Source organism: Calonectris borealis, chromosome 5, assembly GCF_964195595.1.
Source record: "Calonectris borealis chromosome 5, bCalBor7.hap1.2, whole genome shotgun sequence".
Taxonomy (NCBI): domain Eukaryota; kingdom Metazoa; phylum Chordata; class Aves; order Procellariiformes; family Procellariidae; genus Calonectris; species Calonectris borealis.
Genome location: NC_134316.1, coordinates 18,163,789 through 18,182,900, shown reverse-complemented (window position 1 = coordinate 18,182,900; position 19,112 = coordinate 18,163,789). Strand labels below are relative to the sequence as shown.

At 42.8% G+C, this 19,112-nt stretch overlaps 1 protein-coding gene across 19 annotated transcripts in view; it reads right to left on the bottom strand.

Annotated features, from left to right (window-relative positions):
- Positions 1–19,112, bottom strand: part of ITPK1 (inositol-tetrakisphosphate 1-kinase) — a 163,631-nt gene that overhangs the window by 61,726 nt on the left and 82,793 nt on the right. For all 19 annotated transcript variants that reach the window (XR_012673825.1, XM_075151217.1, XM_075151219.1 and 16 more), the window contains one exon: positions 5,395–5,512. Coding sequence is in view for 18 of the 19 variants with exons in the window: in XM_075151217.1 (XP_075007318.1) it covers positions 5,395–5,512 (118 nt within the window). In the remaining variant the exon portion in view is untranslated. The remainder of the gene's footprint in view (positions 1–5,394; positions 5,513–19,112) is intronic.

Genomic DNA, 19,112 nt, shown 5'->3' with positions numbered 1-19,112 from the left:
GGGTCAAAAGTCCCAGAGTCTTTCCAGTTTGACAGAGCAGGGCTGAGACCTACCAAGCACGGACAGCCGGGGTACAGAGCACCGCCACATGCAACACTGCCGTGTGCTGATGTGCTTTGGACAAAGTCCTTCCAGTCACAAAGAATATTAATTCCATTCCAATTACTTTCCTCCACGCTTGTACACTAGTTCAGACAGAAATTAAAATGCAGTGAGTGAACACGCACCACACTTGGAGCAACGTAATGAGACATTTGTTTGCATGTGTTCTTGGTGGAAAGAGAGTATACAACCAACAAGGGAGACTTTTGCATCCAAAAACTGGTGCGGCTATTTGCATCAGTCCTCTAACTTAGATGCTTTACTGATACTTCCCTACATAAACAAATGAGCCTCAGGTGGGTGACTTAAGAGCTGTTATATTAAAGCCTGATTTTTCCTTTCATTTTAATAGGAGCTTCAAATACAGATACAGGTGCGTGAAGTTGACCTGTGTGACTATTCTTCTCCCCGCCCCTGACCAAAACTGCTATGAAAAGTAGGCCACAGAGAGTAGTGTCCACAGTTTCAAAAGGTGAATGCTATGTATATACACCTATTTTCAGGCACTTTTAACTGGGTGGCCTGATTTTGAGAAGTTCTGAGTATGTACCACTCCAACAATGTACACGCTCCATAACTTCAAAAAATAAAACCAGACTACCTACTTTGGCATTGAATTGTAAATACCCAGTTTTCTACACAATTTCTGTTAAAACAATACCTACACAGATTGCTTGGCATCAGAGACTCACTACATCAGAGTATGTGTATGTATATCTGGAAAACAGGTTCCTGCCCAGAAAAATGTGGCATCTAAAGGGAAGAGACAGGCAGATGAGCATCAAGAGAAGAAAGAGCCACACAGGGGTGACATGCTGTGCCCAAGGTCACGCAGCAAGTCAGAACCAGTGCCAAGCAGAAAACCCAGAGCCCCAAATCAAGTGCCTTAAGTGTTACATCATGCTGAGCATCTCTCCTAGTCACAAAAGCTACATGCAGCTGTTCAAGGAGTATTTCTAAGACAAACAGACAGAATCTAGTAAAAAGAAATCCAGGGAAAAGAGAAGGATGCCGTGATCTGTTCCGTGATAACCCCCAAAATCAGAAAGGAGCGCACATAGCAGCAACAGCATCTCATAGAAGAGTAAAACAATCAAACAAATTATTTCGATTACATGCTGGGATGAAAATATCACAGCTAAAGGGTTTTATACTGTTTACAGTGTCAGGAGGCGATAGTTCCCATACTTCCAAAAAGACTGTTAGGAGAGGGAGAAATTCAGGAGTCGCAACTTGGCTCATGCAGGAGTTCTCTTTTCTAGGGGAACCCCGCGAAGACTAATTTCTGTAGAAATTTTAGATTTGGACTTAAATTTAAGAATCTAAGAACAAGAAGATTTTAAAATAATGGAAAAAAGCCAGGTAGAAGTGGCTAAAGAAATGAACTTTAGGGTCTACAATATCTGAAGTTCAAATATCATCGAAGAAACCTGCAAGTCACTTGAGACAGCAAAGGAAGTTGAGTGGCAGATGGGAACACTGATTAGGTAGAGCAGCGAGTGTCTAGCACGTTTACCTCAGTTTTGGTTTAAATTCCTTCAGTGTAGATTATTACTTGTAAGATATGCAGAGAATTTTAAAAGCTTTTAACCTTCAAACTAAAAATGTAATGTAAAAAGGTTAGTGACTAGTCACAGTGATTATCTATTACCATCTTAAGCATAATTTTAAAAGTCAGATCTTGAATTCTGAGGCTGTAGGATCACAGCTTTTCAACACCACATCAGAGAATTTAGTTATTTTTCATAAGGTTAAAGCTTAAAAAAAGCTGACACAACTCCAACCATACAATACCCTGCTAAAAATGAAATTTCCGTTAATTAATGCTCCTAATCTTTCACTGAACATTACAGAACCTGATCTAGAGCACTTTTATATCAGAAGCAATTCTTCACAGATAAGTAAACAAAGCAATACAGCTGCTGAGAGAACTCAGCTGCTATACAAAAAAAAAAAATCTATTCAGTGATTTATTTCAAGATAGATCTGCCAGCTATGTAGGACACAAGTTGGGAATGCAAACTTTATTTTTTAAACTCTTTTCAGAAAGACTCAGAGGTGAAGGTTTCAGAATGACTAGCTCTTTTAGAGCTTGCACTCAGAATAACAGAGAACAGGACAAAGAGGAAGTCACAGCCCTGGCCAGACTTGCTTCCAAAAAAGAATCCATTAAAATCAATGCTAAAATATCTCTTAAAGCTTTTTTTTTTTTTTTTAGAAGAGAGTCCCACTTCCTTCCAAGGGAGATAGCACTATATATAATGAAGAAAATAACAATCTCTGCAAGTCACCTCAGCAACTGTTAGTTGCATGCTAGCACACCAGGTTCAAGGTGAATCCTGGAGCAGGTTGCCCAGAAAGGTCGTGCAGTCTGCATCCATGGAGGTATACAAAACCCAACTGGACATGGACCTAGGGAACCTGCTCTACAGGATCCTGCTTTGAGCAGGGAGTTGGACTATATGACCTCAAGAGGTCTCTTCCAATCCCAATGATTCTGCAAATCTGTGAACCGTCTATTTCCACACAGACTGAGTGGTTACAGTGTCAGTCTAGGACATGGAAAGTCCAGTTTCAACCCCATGCTTTCCCCTAGACTGCATGTACACCTCTTGCCTAGTTACTAGTTCTCCTCCACCTCAGTTCCTTTACTGGCCACAGACTGTGGTAGCAGAGACAAGGAGTGTGCCACAAAGCGTCTTTCCAACCCATTCTCATGAGGATCAAAGTACTTATTACTCAGACCACTCGACTTAATAAAGAGCAAGCTACAGGAATTTCAGAAAACCTAACAATGTCCAGATGCCCAGTTTTATACACTTCAAATAAGGATTCCCTTTTTCAGGAAGCATGGAGAATTCACTGTCAAAAGGACAGGCACGGCATTAACTTGGACATCTGAAAGATAATTACATTTAAAATCAAGCTGTTTACAGAACATGAGGCCTTACTGCTGCAGAGCGCAGTCACCTCAGCAACATCTGCCATTTTCAAAGGTGCAGGCAACAAGGAGGAGGATTCAGCACCGTACAAACTGGAGTCACGTGGATGCATGTGGTCATCTTCCCTTTAACCCAACTGGTGCAAATCTTTAGTTACACAGTTCTTGTAAGGTCTACAGGGTTGAAATGAAATGTAAACTGAAGGTCATAAATAAAGCCTATACTTCATTTATAGTTACTTTAAACCATAATTCAAATAGAGGTAATGATCACCTGAATCCAAAACTGGTCTGTAAACAAACACTGAATTTTCTTTTGAAAGACTTTCAACAACAGAAGATTTCTCCTTACACACATACTCAATCCTCCAGAGCTTATGGCATTCCTTTGGAAGAGATAATCCCTTGCACTGAACTTAACCCACCACATCAATTTTGTATCATCTGATAAACTGGGCTCTCTAGTTACACCTAAAGACTAGGATACTATTTTCCTGGAAGTGACTTCCATTTTGAAATTCCAGAACAAAAACGATGTGGCTTTTAAGACCTCATGCTATTCACAGATGTATTACTTCTTGTTTGAGTTTTCTAAGTGCTCATGGCCTTGGGATATGACATGACAGCTGCAAAGTGGAAAACGCATTTCAGCAGGTGAAAACAAGGAGGGGGAAAAAAGTCTAGAGGAATGTAACTTTTTTGGTCTCCTGAATTTCTCACTGCAGATCATTATGTGCAGGAATACAGAGGCTGATCTACTTATGCCAGAACGAGAAGTTTGCCAATTACTCAGCTCTCCTGAGATTTCCCCTGCTAAATACAAAGTTGGTTCAAGGTCTCTGTCATGATATTTCTGATGATGGGACAGAAATAAGATGAGATGAGGGGCGCAGGGGAACACAGGGACAAGGGAAATATGGTCACCTAACACTGCAGCGGCCAGTGAGAACAGATGAAGCTTTTCCTTAGCTCATTCCTCAATTTTATTAACAGCTTCTCTTTAAAGTGTCAGTTTTAACTGAATACAAACCTACTTTTTTCTTTTTCCTCTTTAAACATTTATTCCTTTTTCTCATTGGTTTGACCAGAGGAGGTTGAAATACGCACAAGACAAACTATTGGCAAAAACTGGATGCTCTCCCGAACATACTGTTCTCATAGAGATAACAATAATAATACCAATAGCAACTTAAGAAAAAAACCCCTACTGAATCTCTCCACTGCTAGAACAAAATCCCAACCACTTCCTCAGAGCACAGGTTTCCCTCAGCATCTCTCCCACTCACAAACAGCAATAACCACTCCAAAACAAAATCCTTTTAAACTAATTGAACATTTTCTCCTAAAGAGATTCCAAAAGACAAGGGAGAGTGCTGTGAATTACTACTCTTATTTTTACAAAGACACTGCTGATGGGGTCAGGCAGGTCAGATACAAACAGTATGTCTATAAATTCACAATTATAAAAATACAAATTGATGAGCTGCTTATTTGCCTGTCAAGATAGCACAATCACAATGGTAATTCCAATAACACCCATTAGAACACAGTTCAGCAATGCAATTTCCCCCAAGTATAGTCATCTAACATATGAAAGTTACTTCCAGAGCTACTCCAAATTTAAACTCAAAAGCCAATAAATGTTTCAAGACTATGACAGTAACAGAAATAGAATGGGAATGAAAGACTAACTTAACGAAACAGTTACAATAGTTAAAATGGTAAGATACCAGAATTATTCAGCTTGAAAAGGCATGACTTCTGAACGTGGGAATACAACTCAAATGATGCCAATTAAAGGCAACAGTCTATGTCAGGTAACTAGCCAACACCAGAAGCGCATTTACGTTCCTCCTAGTAATTAACTTGTGCAATAGTCTTCCAGTGCTTCTCAAAGATCTTAGCTCTATTTACAATTTAATTTCTTTCAGTCCTTTCCAAAACCAATTTTTCTTCTTCCATAAATCTCCCCCAGATTCAGGCCTCAGGATTCTTATGACAAGCTGCTAAGTTTGTAGAGTCATTTCAATTTACCAGCACGCACAAAAAGGCAATGTTTTCAGAAGATTTCTGGGAGAGCTCACTGTAGTAAACATGCTCCCCATTAAATCCACATTGTATTTTTAACCAGATGCAAACCTCCTTTGTATACACGGAAAAAGAAGAGCACGGGATTCCAGAGGGCAATCCTGTGACACGGGAATGCTTCAGTGTTTGTGCTCCCATGGAATGACAGAACGCGAGCGGCCCAAAACCACTACTTCAAACCTCACAACCAGCTTCCAGAACCCAGCTGCTTCCTTCTCTAGGGTCACAATAAAAGCCTTCAGGGAGAGCAGATATTGGCCTACCTTGCATGTATGCCTCTATTTGCCGAATTAGCTCATAAGACTTGGATCGGTCCAGAAGCGTACGAATAGCTGGAAGGGGGTCCAGGATAATGGTTTCTGGATGAGCATCAATATACTCCTGCAAAACAAAAACATAGCGGGGGGGGGGGGGAAACAACAAACAAAAAAACTGCATTAGATTGGCCAAAGAGTGTGGAAAAATAGCGAGATGGGGAAGAGAACAGACAACGTTAAAACCCCCAATATCCAGCCTCTCTTCAAGGGGAGGCAAATGGACATTGGCAATGCAGGAAGTCACCAGACAGTCTAGACACTGACATTTGAGACAAACACAAATCTGACAGCTAACTGCTTTAGGATGGCAATTTTCTCCTGTGGACTCACCATCAGCAGTGAAAGCTGTGCTGCAAACACATCAACTCAGAAGTGAGCCAGTGGCAAAATGCCACAGTAACAGCTGTGAGCCGGGCTGAGAAAAGCAATTAGGAGAAGAAAGATGACACACTGCTATCTTGGGGTCAGCCTTGCACTGAATTACTGCACATGAGCATCACAACTGTCTGAACTAAGCTCAGAACTACATCTGGGTTCTTTAATGTTGTTATTATTGCTGTCCTCTAGCTGAGCTGAAGACAGTGTTAAGAGCTGGATGATAAGGGCTGGAATTTTTTTTGGCAGAGCTGAAGAGATTGCTGCTTCACTGTGTCTTCATTGAGTTTTGAAAGCATCTATTTTGCTACTTCTCTAAGTTCATACTCTCCTCTCCTGACTACAAGAACAAAGCAAAGTTAACATTCTCATGGATCTTCATCTTAGGAACTCAATTCCCCATTCCCTGAGGTCATGACTGCAATACTGCATATTGGCCATGAACACAGACACAGCTGTCAGGTATTGCCCTTGCAAACCCAACAAAACTTTCTTCTGTTTCTCAGAACAGAAGCTGAGTTCCTTCATCATTGCCCCAACCTGGCCCCATAAAGTCAATGGGACAAACAAGCATCCATCTTACCCTATCCAAAATCAGATTTCCAAAGTTAGCACCCGCCTTGGTTTTACCCAACTTCCCAGAGCCATCTTTATGTTTCCACTGATTTCTTTAAATCCATTCATGCAAACTCATGGTAAATGCTCTTGCAAGTAATGGACTTCCATGGAGTCCTACTTCCTTAAGTTGGTTACTTCAGACATACTCCAAAAGATACTTAGGAGCATGACGATGTGGCCTCAGGAGATGCACTTTGCTGGATACTGAGCTGGAGTGAAAAGAATGGCATCATCTGTTCCCAGCAATTGATTTCGCTCCAGACATTGACTGGGGAAGCAGACTCCCTCCCCCCACTCCTCCTAGCACTGGCAAACTGTTGCTTTCTGCTGACTACATAGTCTGAACTGATGGCTTGCTAAAAGGGGATTATTCTTTTGAGGCTAAGAGGATCCGCATTGGGGTTTAATGAACCCACTGCATCACCCACAGCACACAAGTAGCTTTCCTTCACAGGGCATGAGGCATCCTTCAGTGGCAATTCATGTGTCTGACATATTTAATAATCCCTGCAGAACACAAAGAGTGAATTCTCCAAAGATATGCTTAACCTTGCTGCCACTTGGGAAAAGTAAGGGACAGAGCCTTTTGCACAGTCAGTCATCAAGACTGTCAGACCCAGCTGTTGTGTCACCCTTGCAGCGTAACCTGGATAAAAAGCGTCTTCAGCTCACTGGAGCAGAAGCTGGGTTCACTTCCAGTCATTAATACCCAGAACATACAGAGAACAGTTTTCATGAGTCTCCCACCCCCAGTACTTCCAGAGTCTCAAGCAGAGCAGTCAGCTTTCAAATACAAAAGAGATAGAGTAACTTGTTACTTAATGCATCTTAAACACCTACGTGTCTACGCACACATGCCCTTTTATGTAGCACCAGCAGACACCTTGTGGAGCTAGGATGATCCAATGATTAGGGCATTAGCTTAAACTTGCTGATGGTAATACTGATACTCGAGTATCTTAACATATCTAAAGCATAACAAGGCAGCTCTTTTAGCCCCTCTATGCCTCAGCTTAAAAGATAGGGAGCTACCACAGCGTGCATGTTCACGAGCACACCAAGTGGATAAGCACATTACAGACAGCCAATACCCCGGTGGGGTGGTGGGTAAGTACGCACCGTAACCAGACTAAGCAAGCCACAGCTCCGAAACGTGACCTCAGCAGAGATCTGGCAGCAAATGTTCTGTGGTGTTTCTGATGCATGTACTAGCTCTTCCTTTCACACTATGGTGACCACCCCTCTGCCTTGACCAGTCTCTGGTTCCACCTTGAATATAAGCTCCCCATACTTCCATTCTGGCCCAGCCCCTACTCTCTACATACTGAATCTTCCCCTCACACATACATTCATCCTGTCAGTGGCCTCCATCCCTTTCACTCCCCTCCAAGGAGGGAATGATTTTTCCCTCTCCTAGCTCCTTGTGCACCTTCCCAAATCTTCCTGATGCTTACCTCGGCATTAAGGACTATCCTCACTTCCCTGGGTTAGGTGTGTCCCACTTGCTATTTTGGCTCATGTTACTCTAAGTATTTCCAGAGGAAGCCTTACTTTCGTATGCTTTCTGTAAGGAACTTCACAGTGCTTTATTTATAATGATAATAGCTCTAAACTGTATTAAAAGATCATCCAAGCAGTAAGCTTGACACAGCATAACAAAGTTTAACAGGAATGAAGGCATGATCCCAAGGCTATTCTACACCAGGCAACGTTTCAACAGAAGTGAGCATCTTAGCTGACTTTCCAGTGACTGATTTCTCATCCTGTTGCCTTAAGGAGCCTCCAAAAAGCTCTGTAAGGCAACATGAAATAACCGATGAAGACGAAGGAGGTGGGGGCTGTTTTCCAGAAGTCATTTAGAGTCTGGAGGACTTTAACAAACTACTTCAATGTCAAGAACAACTGCACTGAGTGTAAGGTGACAGCCCCTTCACACACACATGCAGGAGCCTGAACATGAGCTTTCTTTATAAAACAAGGAAATTTCTCAGCATCAAACCTATTTCAGGCACTATTCTTCAGCTCTTCTCCATTTACAGGCTTAGACTCGAACAGCCAAAGGGCACAGAAATGGCAAAACTCAGAGACTGTCACCAGGGCAGTGAAGATCTGCATCATCTGAGTAAAGGAAAGGACTGGGATGCGAAGTAAGTGTCTCCTAGAGCTAATCTGGGGATGGGCTGCAGATCTCTCATTTTAACCGAATCCAGAAACGGCCTCCCCTTTGAAGCAAAGCAGTCTGTCAATGCAGACCAAGGTCAACGTATTTTTCTAGGACATCTCTATCTGAACACAGCTAGCGGTTAACTGCTGAAGCTGTTAGGGGACAGGAGCATCAAAATGCACTCAAGTCCTGATAACTCCGCATGTCTTCTCACCTGTGTTGCTTGGATTTCCATTACAAAGCATTAACTCTGCACTCAAAAACAGAACCATCAAGCTGCACCAGCACCCCCAAAGCAAATCACCCAGCCTCCCCCTGGGCATGTACACTGCCAATGCCTTCCCAGTCTCCCACACCTCACAACACTACATCACCAGCATATGCAAAAGATAAGAGTTCCAATACCTATGCACAGAAAACTACTTAAAATAAATAAAGAATTCAAAAATCCAAACCTTAACACCAATTCCCCACAACAGGAAATTACAATAAGAAAAATCAATTTTGTTAGCTTCACAGGAACAATTATGGTAGCCGATATGAAACCTTTCATAAACTTTGATTCTTTACCAGGAACTGCTGCACACTCAGGCATCACATTTTACTGAATATATAACTGTGCAGATCACTTAACAGATTGGAAAACTCTTGATGTAGCAGCAGCATTCTTCCCATGGTATAGAATGGCTCCACTACCAGAAATACAGATCTGGATGAACATGAAGGGTTTGTGTCTAAGAATTTTGATAGCAGATGAGCTATTATAGACATGAACTTGAAAACAGAGCAATTGCAGAAGGAAAAGAGAAACATGGAAGCCAAGAGATAGCCTTCAGTACAGCACAACCTTTCAACCTTGAATGTTCAAATCTTCTCTGGTCATTCCAGCAAAACAATTCTGCACTCTCCTTTGGTGGATTTACCAAAGACTGGTATCCAACAGCAGACTCCAACAACCCAGGCAACTATCTGGAGGATATTTAGGCTTCCCAACAATATTTTGAAAGGGCTTTGTCCTTGGGCTGCAGTTCAGCTTGACCCAGACAACATCTATGTTTTCCTCTTTCTAATCTTTGACATAATAAAAGCAAACAAGAAGAAACAAGGACTTTTAGCAGATCCTCCTCTGTTTGTATTCCAGGCTTGGTGTTCAGTCATGCTCTGTACCAGGCCTATTACTGGCAGAAGGCCAGCAATGAAACTTGAAATCAAAGAGAGACCAAGTATTTCATGTTCCCTATTAAATACCTCTGGATATAACCCAGAGATTTAAAAAAAAACTTTTCTTGAGAAGCCTGTGAATAGATGAGAATAGAGTTGTTCGTAATTTTACCCAAAAAGGTAGCTAATAATTTTTATTTCTTTTTTATATTTTAACAGAAAGTTGATACAGTATCTACTGCAAATATTAGGTCATTAGATGGTAAGAGAGACTCACCGACTCATTGACTTGATTTTATTACTAAGTAATGAAACTTCTATAATCTTTTGTTTAATATTAAACAAAAGTTCCATATTAAAAAAAAAAAGTTAGCAAACAAAACAATAACAGCGTTTTGATTTGTGTTTTCCCATGTACAGAAACATGAAGATGACCGCTTGAAACAACAGACCAACATTTTCCAAGGGGGAAACAGATGTAAAGACAGACACAAGCTTGTCTAAAGAGTTTGCATCCAATTCAGACTTAAAAGTTCCTTTTTGTTGTCTTGCACTGTGACAGTCTCTTTTCATGGACACCTCCTTCCAAAAGAAAAGGTGTAGGCAAGTTGGATCTTAAACAAACACTCATCTCAAAATTGTTTGTCTCTAAACCTAAAAGAGATTCCTGTAGCAGTTGGGAGGGATGAGGGGTTGGCAAGGGGAAGTGGGGACAGATCTTCTCTGCTACATTTCTATTCACTGCACATCTCAAAACAACTTTCTGAGTACTCAGCTTCACTGTTTTGCCTTGAAAAGTCCACCACTGCTTCATTTTGCAAATATCTACCCACAGGAAGCTATCCTACCAGTTAGCACTTGAATGACAAATTTTTAGTTCTTTTTGCCTGCTTATCAGGCTCTTGCAACAAACATAAGACAGAATTATTTTTCAAATGGGAAAAACACAGGTATTGGCCTGTGAATTCAGGTACAAATAGTCCATTTCAACTTTGTGTCTCACCCTGTCCCCCCAATAAGAACAAAATTACTAAGATTTGATAGTTCCCTTTGATTTTTCACTTGCCTTTTCTCAGCAAAGCACATGAAAGGAAGTTTGAAATGTATATGTATATGTTCAGAGTACAAAGCTGAAAAACAGGAACAGAATGGGCTAGTATCTTTAAAACAAACAACAAAAAAAATAGCATTAAAAATCCACTGGCATAATATCCATGAGTACGTACCCAAATCACCTTCTTGCAGCTGAGACCTCTGAAAAAAGCAATCAGCAGCAAGAACAATGCAATTCTCCCCTTCCAAGCAAGAGCAATCCCCTAACTCCTTCCCTTCCAAAATATCTCCCTAATCTTCCTTCATCCCAGTCCCAAACCCTTCTAAAGAAGCTTCTGAATCAAGAATAGAAGACTGCTTCCTGGACAGCTTCAAAGTGGGAGAGTCAACAGTTGGAGGAAAGAGGGAAGGAAAAACTTTAAATTTTCATCTACTTGATAGCAGAAGCCTAGGCATAAAACCTGCTTCTGATCTGTATTTTTAAGAAGGCTAATGCAAACAGAACCTGTTCAGAAAAAGCTCTGACAGACAAATTAATAATGCTATTGATTTTCCATCACTTGAGCCATCATTTTGAATGGAACAGATTAGTATGAAGCTGCAATGAATGAAGCCACTCAAGCCTCTGTACAGCTATGACAGGAGGTATTTAAAAGACGTGTAGATGTGGTGCTTAGGGACATGGTTTAGTGGTGGACTTTGCAGTGCTAGGTTAACAATTGGACTTGATGATCTTAAAGGCCTTTTCCAACCTAAACGATTCTATGATTCTATTCTATGACAGGCAGCTGCTCAGAGAGTATTTTGCTCTAATCAGAGCATAACAAAGATTCCCCAGTCAATGTCTTACACAAGCCAAAACATACTCACTTTTCAAAGTCATAAACTTTGTCTAGAAGGCAGGAACTGGGGTAGTTTGGTTCTCTTTCTTACCAAGAAGACAGGAACTGGAGCATCAGCAAGTGAAAGGGACCCTTGGGGACTATGCCTCTTCCCACCTGACTTCTCTCCATGTTCCTCTGGTCAAGAAGGAATCACCAAGGACTGTAATAATTTTTTACTAGACAACAAATAAACTATGTTCAATCAGTTCAGCCCAGTGTTACAGCGGGTAGGAATCATCTCTACAAATAATTATCACCCCCAAAACCTCATGAGGTTCAACAAGGCCAAGTGCAAGGTCCTGCACCTGGGTCGGGGCAACCCCCGGTATCAATACAGGCTGGGGGATGAAGGGATTGAGAGCAGCCCTGTTGAAAAGGCCTTGGGGGTACTGGTGGACGAAAAGCTGGACATAAGCCAGCAAAGTGCGCTCGCAGCCCAGAAAGCCAACCGTATCCTGGGCTGCATCAAAAGAAGCGTGGCCAGCAGGTCGAGGGGGGTGATTCTGCCTCTCTACCCTGCTCTGGTGAGACCCCACCCAACTGGACTACTGCGTCCAATTCTGGAACCCTCAGCACAGGAAAGACATGGACCTGTTGGCGCAGATCCAGAGGAAGGCCACAAAAATGATCAGGGGGATGGAATGCCTCTCCTATGAGGAAAGGCTGAGAGAGTTGGGGTTGTCCAGCCTGGAGAAAGGAAGGCTTCAGGGAGACCTTATTGCAGCCTTTCAGTACTTAAACGGGGCTTATAAGAAAGATGGCGGCAAACTTTCTAGCAGGGCCTGTTGTGACAGCAGAAGGGGGAATGGTTTTAAACTAAAAGAGGGTAGATTTAAACTAGGTATAAGAAGAAATTTTTTATGATGAGGGTGGTGAAACACTGGAGGAGGTTGCCCAGAGAGGTGGTGGATGACCCATCCCTGGAAACATTCAAGGTCCGGTTGGACAGGGCTTTGAGCAACCTGATCTAGTTGAAGATGTCCCTGCCCATGGCAGGGGGGTTGGACCAGGTGACCTTTAAAGGTCCCTTCCAATCCAAACTATTCTATGACTCTATGAAAATAAGGATCTAAGTGTCCTATGAAGCAAATAGAAAGATTTCTCTACTTTGCTCTTCATGGACTACAGTAGGTGCTGCATGCAGGCTTCATTTTGGCTTTGGATGAGATCACTAGGCACTCATCACCAATCTTCCATGCAGTGGAGAACAGTTTGCACCCACCAATACTCTCCTGAGAAACTGCAGTCCAGACCACATCCAACTAGCATGAAGATCTCAGAAAGCTCAGCTCTAAAGGTTTTCTGCAGCTAAAAAGCCCACTGGCAACAGGCAACTCCTCCTTGCTGCTTTCAGAGTCTGCTGTAACAATTATTTTTTACGTAACGACTGAGAACAGTCATTAAACAGAAAGACAAAAAGGGCATGCGAAGAGGCTTCCTAGTCTATTAGCACTCTCCACCAGACTGTATAGCGGTTCATCACAGACTCCAGAGAGCAGGCACAGAGACTCATGTAAATGTGAAGCCAGTTTCCTCCTCAGCTCTTACAGATGAGATGGTCAAGGCCTCTATAATACAGCTCTGAAAAAAAGTTACTCTTATAAAGGTCATAAATGTAGCCTTGCTCTCTGCTTCCTGGAAGACTGCTTTATGGAGCCAACAGTAAGACTGGTGCCAGGTATCATCTTGCTATTACATTTATATTCAATAGCAGGAAAATTAGCATCATGAATTTTGCACTGTTTGGTCTGATTAAGATCATCAGAACTTTTTCAGTCAATTTAATGAACAGTAAGAGAACCACACTACTTCCACTTGTTTGCTGGTGCCAGAAATACCACAGTGCTTATGCAACATCAGACACACATAAGTAGCTCTCTTGCAGAGTGGTCACTTTACATTTTCTAAGTTGCTCATTGATTTTAGTTTAAAGAAAAACCAAAACAACAACCCCACCCCACACACTTTATACAAATGGATTCTTAGAGTTTGTTTTTTCTAGGGAATATACTTCTCTTAATTTCTAATAGTTTCCAATACCTTAAAAATAATACAGGACAGATGGAGACAGGCAGTAATTTCCTGTCAGTTTCTGCCCTGTATACAAAATTACATGAGAATATACCCTTTAAACACACTTTGGCATGTAACTGAACACTGACAGACCTCTCTGCTCCGCTGGTTCCTGGATACATGTTTTACTACAATGAAAGTTTCCTGCATGCCAGCGATGTGGCACAACTCAGTCACATGTGCAGAACCAGAAACCCAAGGTCTTGGTTTATTGGGGAGAGGATATCATTCAGAAGCCTGCTCAGAAGGACTCCTCTATCTCATTCACTAGAAAAAGATCCTCTCCCAGTTTGGAAGGCACTGGGAGAGGATCTTTTTCTAATGAATGAGTTTTGAAGATACCGAGAGATTATAATTCCATACCACAGTTGGAAATATGTGTAGTCCAGTAATGGAAACCTACATTCTAGTTCAACTACATGATTGTGGGCAAGTCATCCACTGGGCTATGCTAAAGAACACTCTATCTGTAAAGACAGATCATCAGACATCAATGTGACTATTGTAACTTGGTCTGTAAATTAGATGTCATCATAGCTAGTACAAATTCATACCAGAGCTACAAATAGAAACAAACGAACCCCAAGTCCTTATGACAGCCGTTCTGCGTTGACCTTAAGGGCTTCTCATATTAATCTCAAAAGGGAGTTAATACCATTTCCTTTAATTTACAGCTTGCAAAACAGAAACTTAGGGATGCAAACGGGATGGTCTAGATCACATAATGAAACTGTGGAAAAGTGTGTGACGGAACCCACATTCCAGGATTCCCACCTAATTCTTCAGCCATTACATTGCATTTCTTTGCAGGAAGATGGCATCCTCAAAAAGAATAGATATATTAGATAACAGAGTGTTTACTGTACAACCAAGAACTAATGACAGGGAGAGAAGAAAGAACATCAAGTTCTCCTCTAACATGCTTGGCTTTTTTATTATTTTCATTTGCAGTTAAATTTAATATTCCTAAAAATGAAAGCCTTGAAGGCACCAGCCAGCTGGATCCAAGCATTTCGCAAGCAGAATTAAACAAGTTTCTTAGTGTAGCCCTGCAACAGCCTTTCTAGAGGATGCCTGGCCAAAGCTTGCCGTTGTGAACACAGCAGTGCTAACCTGGAATTAGGCAAAGTGTTCAAAAAAAGACTAAACCCACCAACAACAGGGACATGAAACAAAGATGAAAATGTAGAGGAGTCCGCAAAGCATAAGCAGAATTCACCTTCATCCTCTGCACAGAAGACACTGGTATAAGACAATGCTCTGTATCCATATGGTGCTTTTCACCCAATTTATTTCCTTCTTATACAGTTCATACTGTTAGTTGAACAAGTTCAACTGTATTTACCAATCAAGTAAGGAGACAGGGAACTATTTCTTCCCCATTGACTTGCTGAGAAACTTACCCTCACTTCCATCTGTCTCCACTACTTGAGCTCTGGAAAAATATATATGGAGCACACATTACTGTAGAGAGAGGTTTTCTAATGATACACTTGCTTATTGATTTAAGTCTATGGGGCCGGATGGGATCCACCCGAGGGTACTGAGGGAGCTGGCGGAGGAGCTTGCCAAGCCACTCTCCATCATTTACCAGCAGTCCTGGTTAACTGGGGAGGTCCCGGACGACTGGAGGCTCGCCAATGTGACACCCATCTACAAGAAGGGCCGGAAGGAGGATCCGGGGAACTACAGGCCGGTCAGCCTGACCTCAGTGCCAGGAAAGATTATGGAGCGGTTCGTTTTGAGGGCGCTCACGAGCCATATGCGGGACAACCAGGGGATCAGGCCCAGTCAGCACGGGTTCATGGAAGGCAGGTTCTGCTTGACCAACCTGATCTCCTTCTATGACCAGGTGAACCGCCTCGTGGATGAGGGAAAGGCTGTGGATGTGGTCTACCTGGACTTCAGTAAGGCCTTTGACACTGTCTCCCACAGCATTCTCCTAGAGAAGCTGGCGGCTCATGGCTTAGACAGGTGCACTCTTCGCTGGGTAAAAAACTGGATGGCCGGGCCCAGAGAGTTGTGATCAACGGAGTTAAATCCAGTTGGCGGCCGGTCACGAGCGGTGTTCCCCAGGGCTCAGTACCGGGGCCGGTCCTGTTCAATATCTTTATCAATGATCTGGATGAGGGGATCGAGTGCTCCCTCAGTAAGTTTGCAGATGACACCAAGCTGGGCGGGAGTGTTGGTCTGCTGGAGGGTAGGAAGGCTCTGCAGAGGGACCTGGACAGGCTGGATCGATGGGCCGAGGCCAACTGTATGAGGTTCAACAAGGCCAAGTGCCGGGTCCTCCACTTCGGCCACAACAACCCCAGGCAACGCTACAGGCCTGGGGAAGAGTGGGTGGGAAGCTGCCCAGAGGAAAAGGACCTGGGGGTGCTGATTGACAGCCGGCTGAACATGAGCCGGCAGTGTGCCCAGGAGGCCAAGAAGGCCAACGGCATCGTGGCCTGTATCAGAAATAGTGTGGCCAGCAGGAGGAGGGAGGTGATCGTGCCCCTGTACTCGGCACTGGTGAGGCCGCACCTCGAATCCTGTGTTCAGTTTTGGGCCCCTCACTACAAGAAGGACATGGAGGTGCTGGAGCGTGTCCAGAGAAGGGCAAGGAAGCTGGTGAAGGGCCTGGTGCACAAGTCTGATGAGGAGCGGCTGAGGGAACTGGGGTTGTTTAGCCTGGAGAAGAGGAGGCTGAGGGGAGACCTCATCGCGCTCTACAACTACCTGAAAGGAGGTTGTAGCGAGGTGGGTGTCGGTCTCTTCTGCCAAGTAACAAGCGATAGGACAAGAGGAAATGGCCTCAAGTTGCACCAAGGGAGGTTTAGATTGGATATTAGGAGAAATTTCTTTACTGAAAGAGTGGTCAGGCCTTGGAACAGGCTGCCCAGGAAAGTGGTTGAGTCACCACCCCTGGAAGTATTTAAAAGACGTGTAGATGAGGCGCTTAGGGACATGGTGTAGTGGGCATGGTGGTGTTGGGTTGACGGTTGGCCTCGATCTTAGAGGTCTTTTCCAACCTTAATGACTCTATGATTAACAGACCTACTGACAACTGAAAGGTGCTGACTTACACGCAGCATATGCCCCGGGTGTGTGAACAATACCTTTGCTTTCTCCAACACTTGACACACAATCCAAATTTCCAGTATTATCAAAACAAAAAAATGTTTCAACTTCCCATCAGCCTACTGCAAATTAGCTTCACAAGAACCACAGTATTATTTTTGCTTGAATACTGATATTTACAGGAAAATTATGAGGCCCATTATTAAGAAATAGAGACCAATTTATGATAGGATGGTGGTAAGCTGAGGCACAGAAAGACGTAAGCATTCTACAGCAACAAAACAGCAGCAATGGTAACAGACAGAAGACTGAATTTCAACCCTATTTTCTAGTCTCTGGATTACAGTTATTTCTGTTTCACTCTACTGTAACCCAAACCTGTTCCAGCCCAACTTGTTTCCCTTTTTCTTCTCTGTTATTCTTAGAAGGCAGCAGACAGGTCTCCAAAAATATCTAATGTAACTGAATGCTCTTGTGCTGTGCAGGTATTTAAATCAATTTATCACCATGCAAATCCTACAGAAAGAATTTGACATGCTATGTCAAATACCTCTGTCAGTATGACTCCCTGGGATCGACTGTTCTCACCTCTCCACATTAGTTAGCTTGTCACAAGAAGCATATCCCCAGTCCAAATCAATGACCCGACAGCTCACCCATTACTGTACATGCTGTATGAGATTAAGGCGACGCTGACAACAAAAAACTCAGGCACAGGAGACAGGGGTGGTGATGTTAACACAGATGAACTTGGCAGTATGGGAGAGAAGAGCTAGGTCAGGAAACACAGAGAGCAGTAAGATTTGTTTGCCCCGGATCTTAAGGGACGGTTTCTTACGGGTTTCTTTCAGAGGCCGCTTAACAAAGATAGAAAGAGCTGCAGCACAGTCCTAAGAAACAACACAGCATGGGGATGCTATTATGCAGCGTCCTTTAACAGGGAATCGCCTTGCATATAGTGACACTCTTGATTTATTATTTCTAATGGGATGGAAAGGAGAGGCAAGGCTGAATTGTTGAACTTGCACACAAAGCTATACTCAAATAGATAAAGTAGGATTTTAGGGCAATATGACTTTGGTTGTTTAGCTTTTATTAAGGCTATGATTTAAAGCTGTTTGCAGCAAGTTGCTCCACGGTTTTAACACAGGAGGAGTTAACCAGCCTGCGAGACGTGGGAATGTTTCAGTAAATTCACTGTAGGACACAGACAATCACATCTTGGAAAACAGCAACTGCAGCAAAACAGCAGCACAATGCACTGCCTCCAAACTTTGATCAAGGGCACAATCTGATAGATGAGCCATATAGGAACAAGGAGGCATGTACACTAATAGATGGCAGCTGCCGACAGGCGTATAACCAGAGGGGTCCCAGTGCCACATACCACAGTACGCGGGATTTGAATACAACTATTTCTCAGCTGCTCTGAAATGAGGCCGCTCAAGTGAAATTTGCCAGCACTAGCAAAGGTTATAATATTGTCCCACTAAGAATATCCCCGTAAATCAGGGGTCTGCAGCCTTTTCTGATACGTGTATCTCTAGAAACTTCCACCAGGAGCATGGACTGCCGTACAGAGGACGTAAGCCTCCTGGAAGTATACCTGGTGCCTTCACAATAGTCAACAGACTCCTTTCCCACCTGCCCAGCTCTCCCCATATCCCAATCTCCTTATGGTTCAGGGCTCAAGAAGTCTGAGAGCAAACAGCCATTGAAATTTACACTTAAACCAAAGAGCTCTTCAGCTTCCACCCCAAATTCAGGCTTACAGCCTAAAATGCTGCAGGAGAGCACTCCTCTAACTGTGGTCAGCTCTTGGGGACCATGAAGACAGCCCTAAGCATGCAGGTTGGACTTAACCTGTAGGGTGAAGAAACAGCACCAGGTGAGGAACTGCTAGAACTGAAGTACGAGAGAAAGCATAAATAGCATGACCAAAAGGTCCAGGTGGTAAAATGGATGCCATCATGCATGACAGTACCAAACAGATTCAATAAGCCTGACAGAAATGTACAGTTTCTTCAAGTTTTGCAAAGCTTTTGCCTACGGTCTCCTGTTCCCACCCCTGCCATCATGTACACTTTGAAAAAAAAACGTGGAAATTTGAGATCTCTGCAGTAGGCAATTCTATGCTGAAACTGAATTATATATTGCTTTCTGAAAAAAATCCAAGCTGCACTATATAAAATACCTTCTTCCTGACAAAAGCTTAGAAAATGGAAACACTATCTACACTTACATTTCTTGTTTTTATGCTGTATTAACTGTTA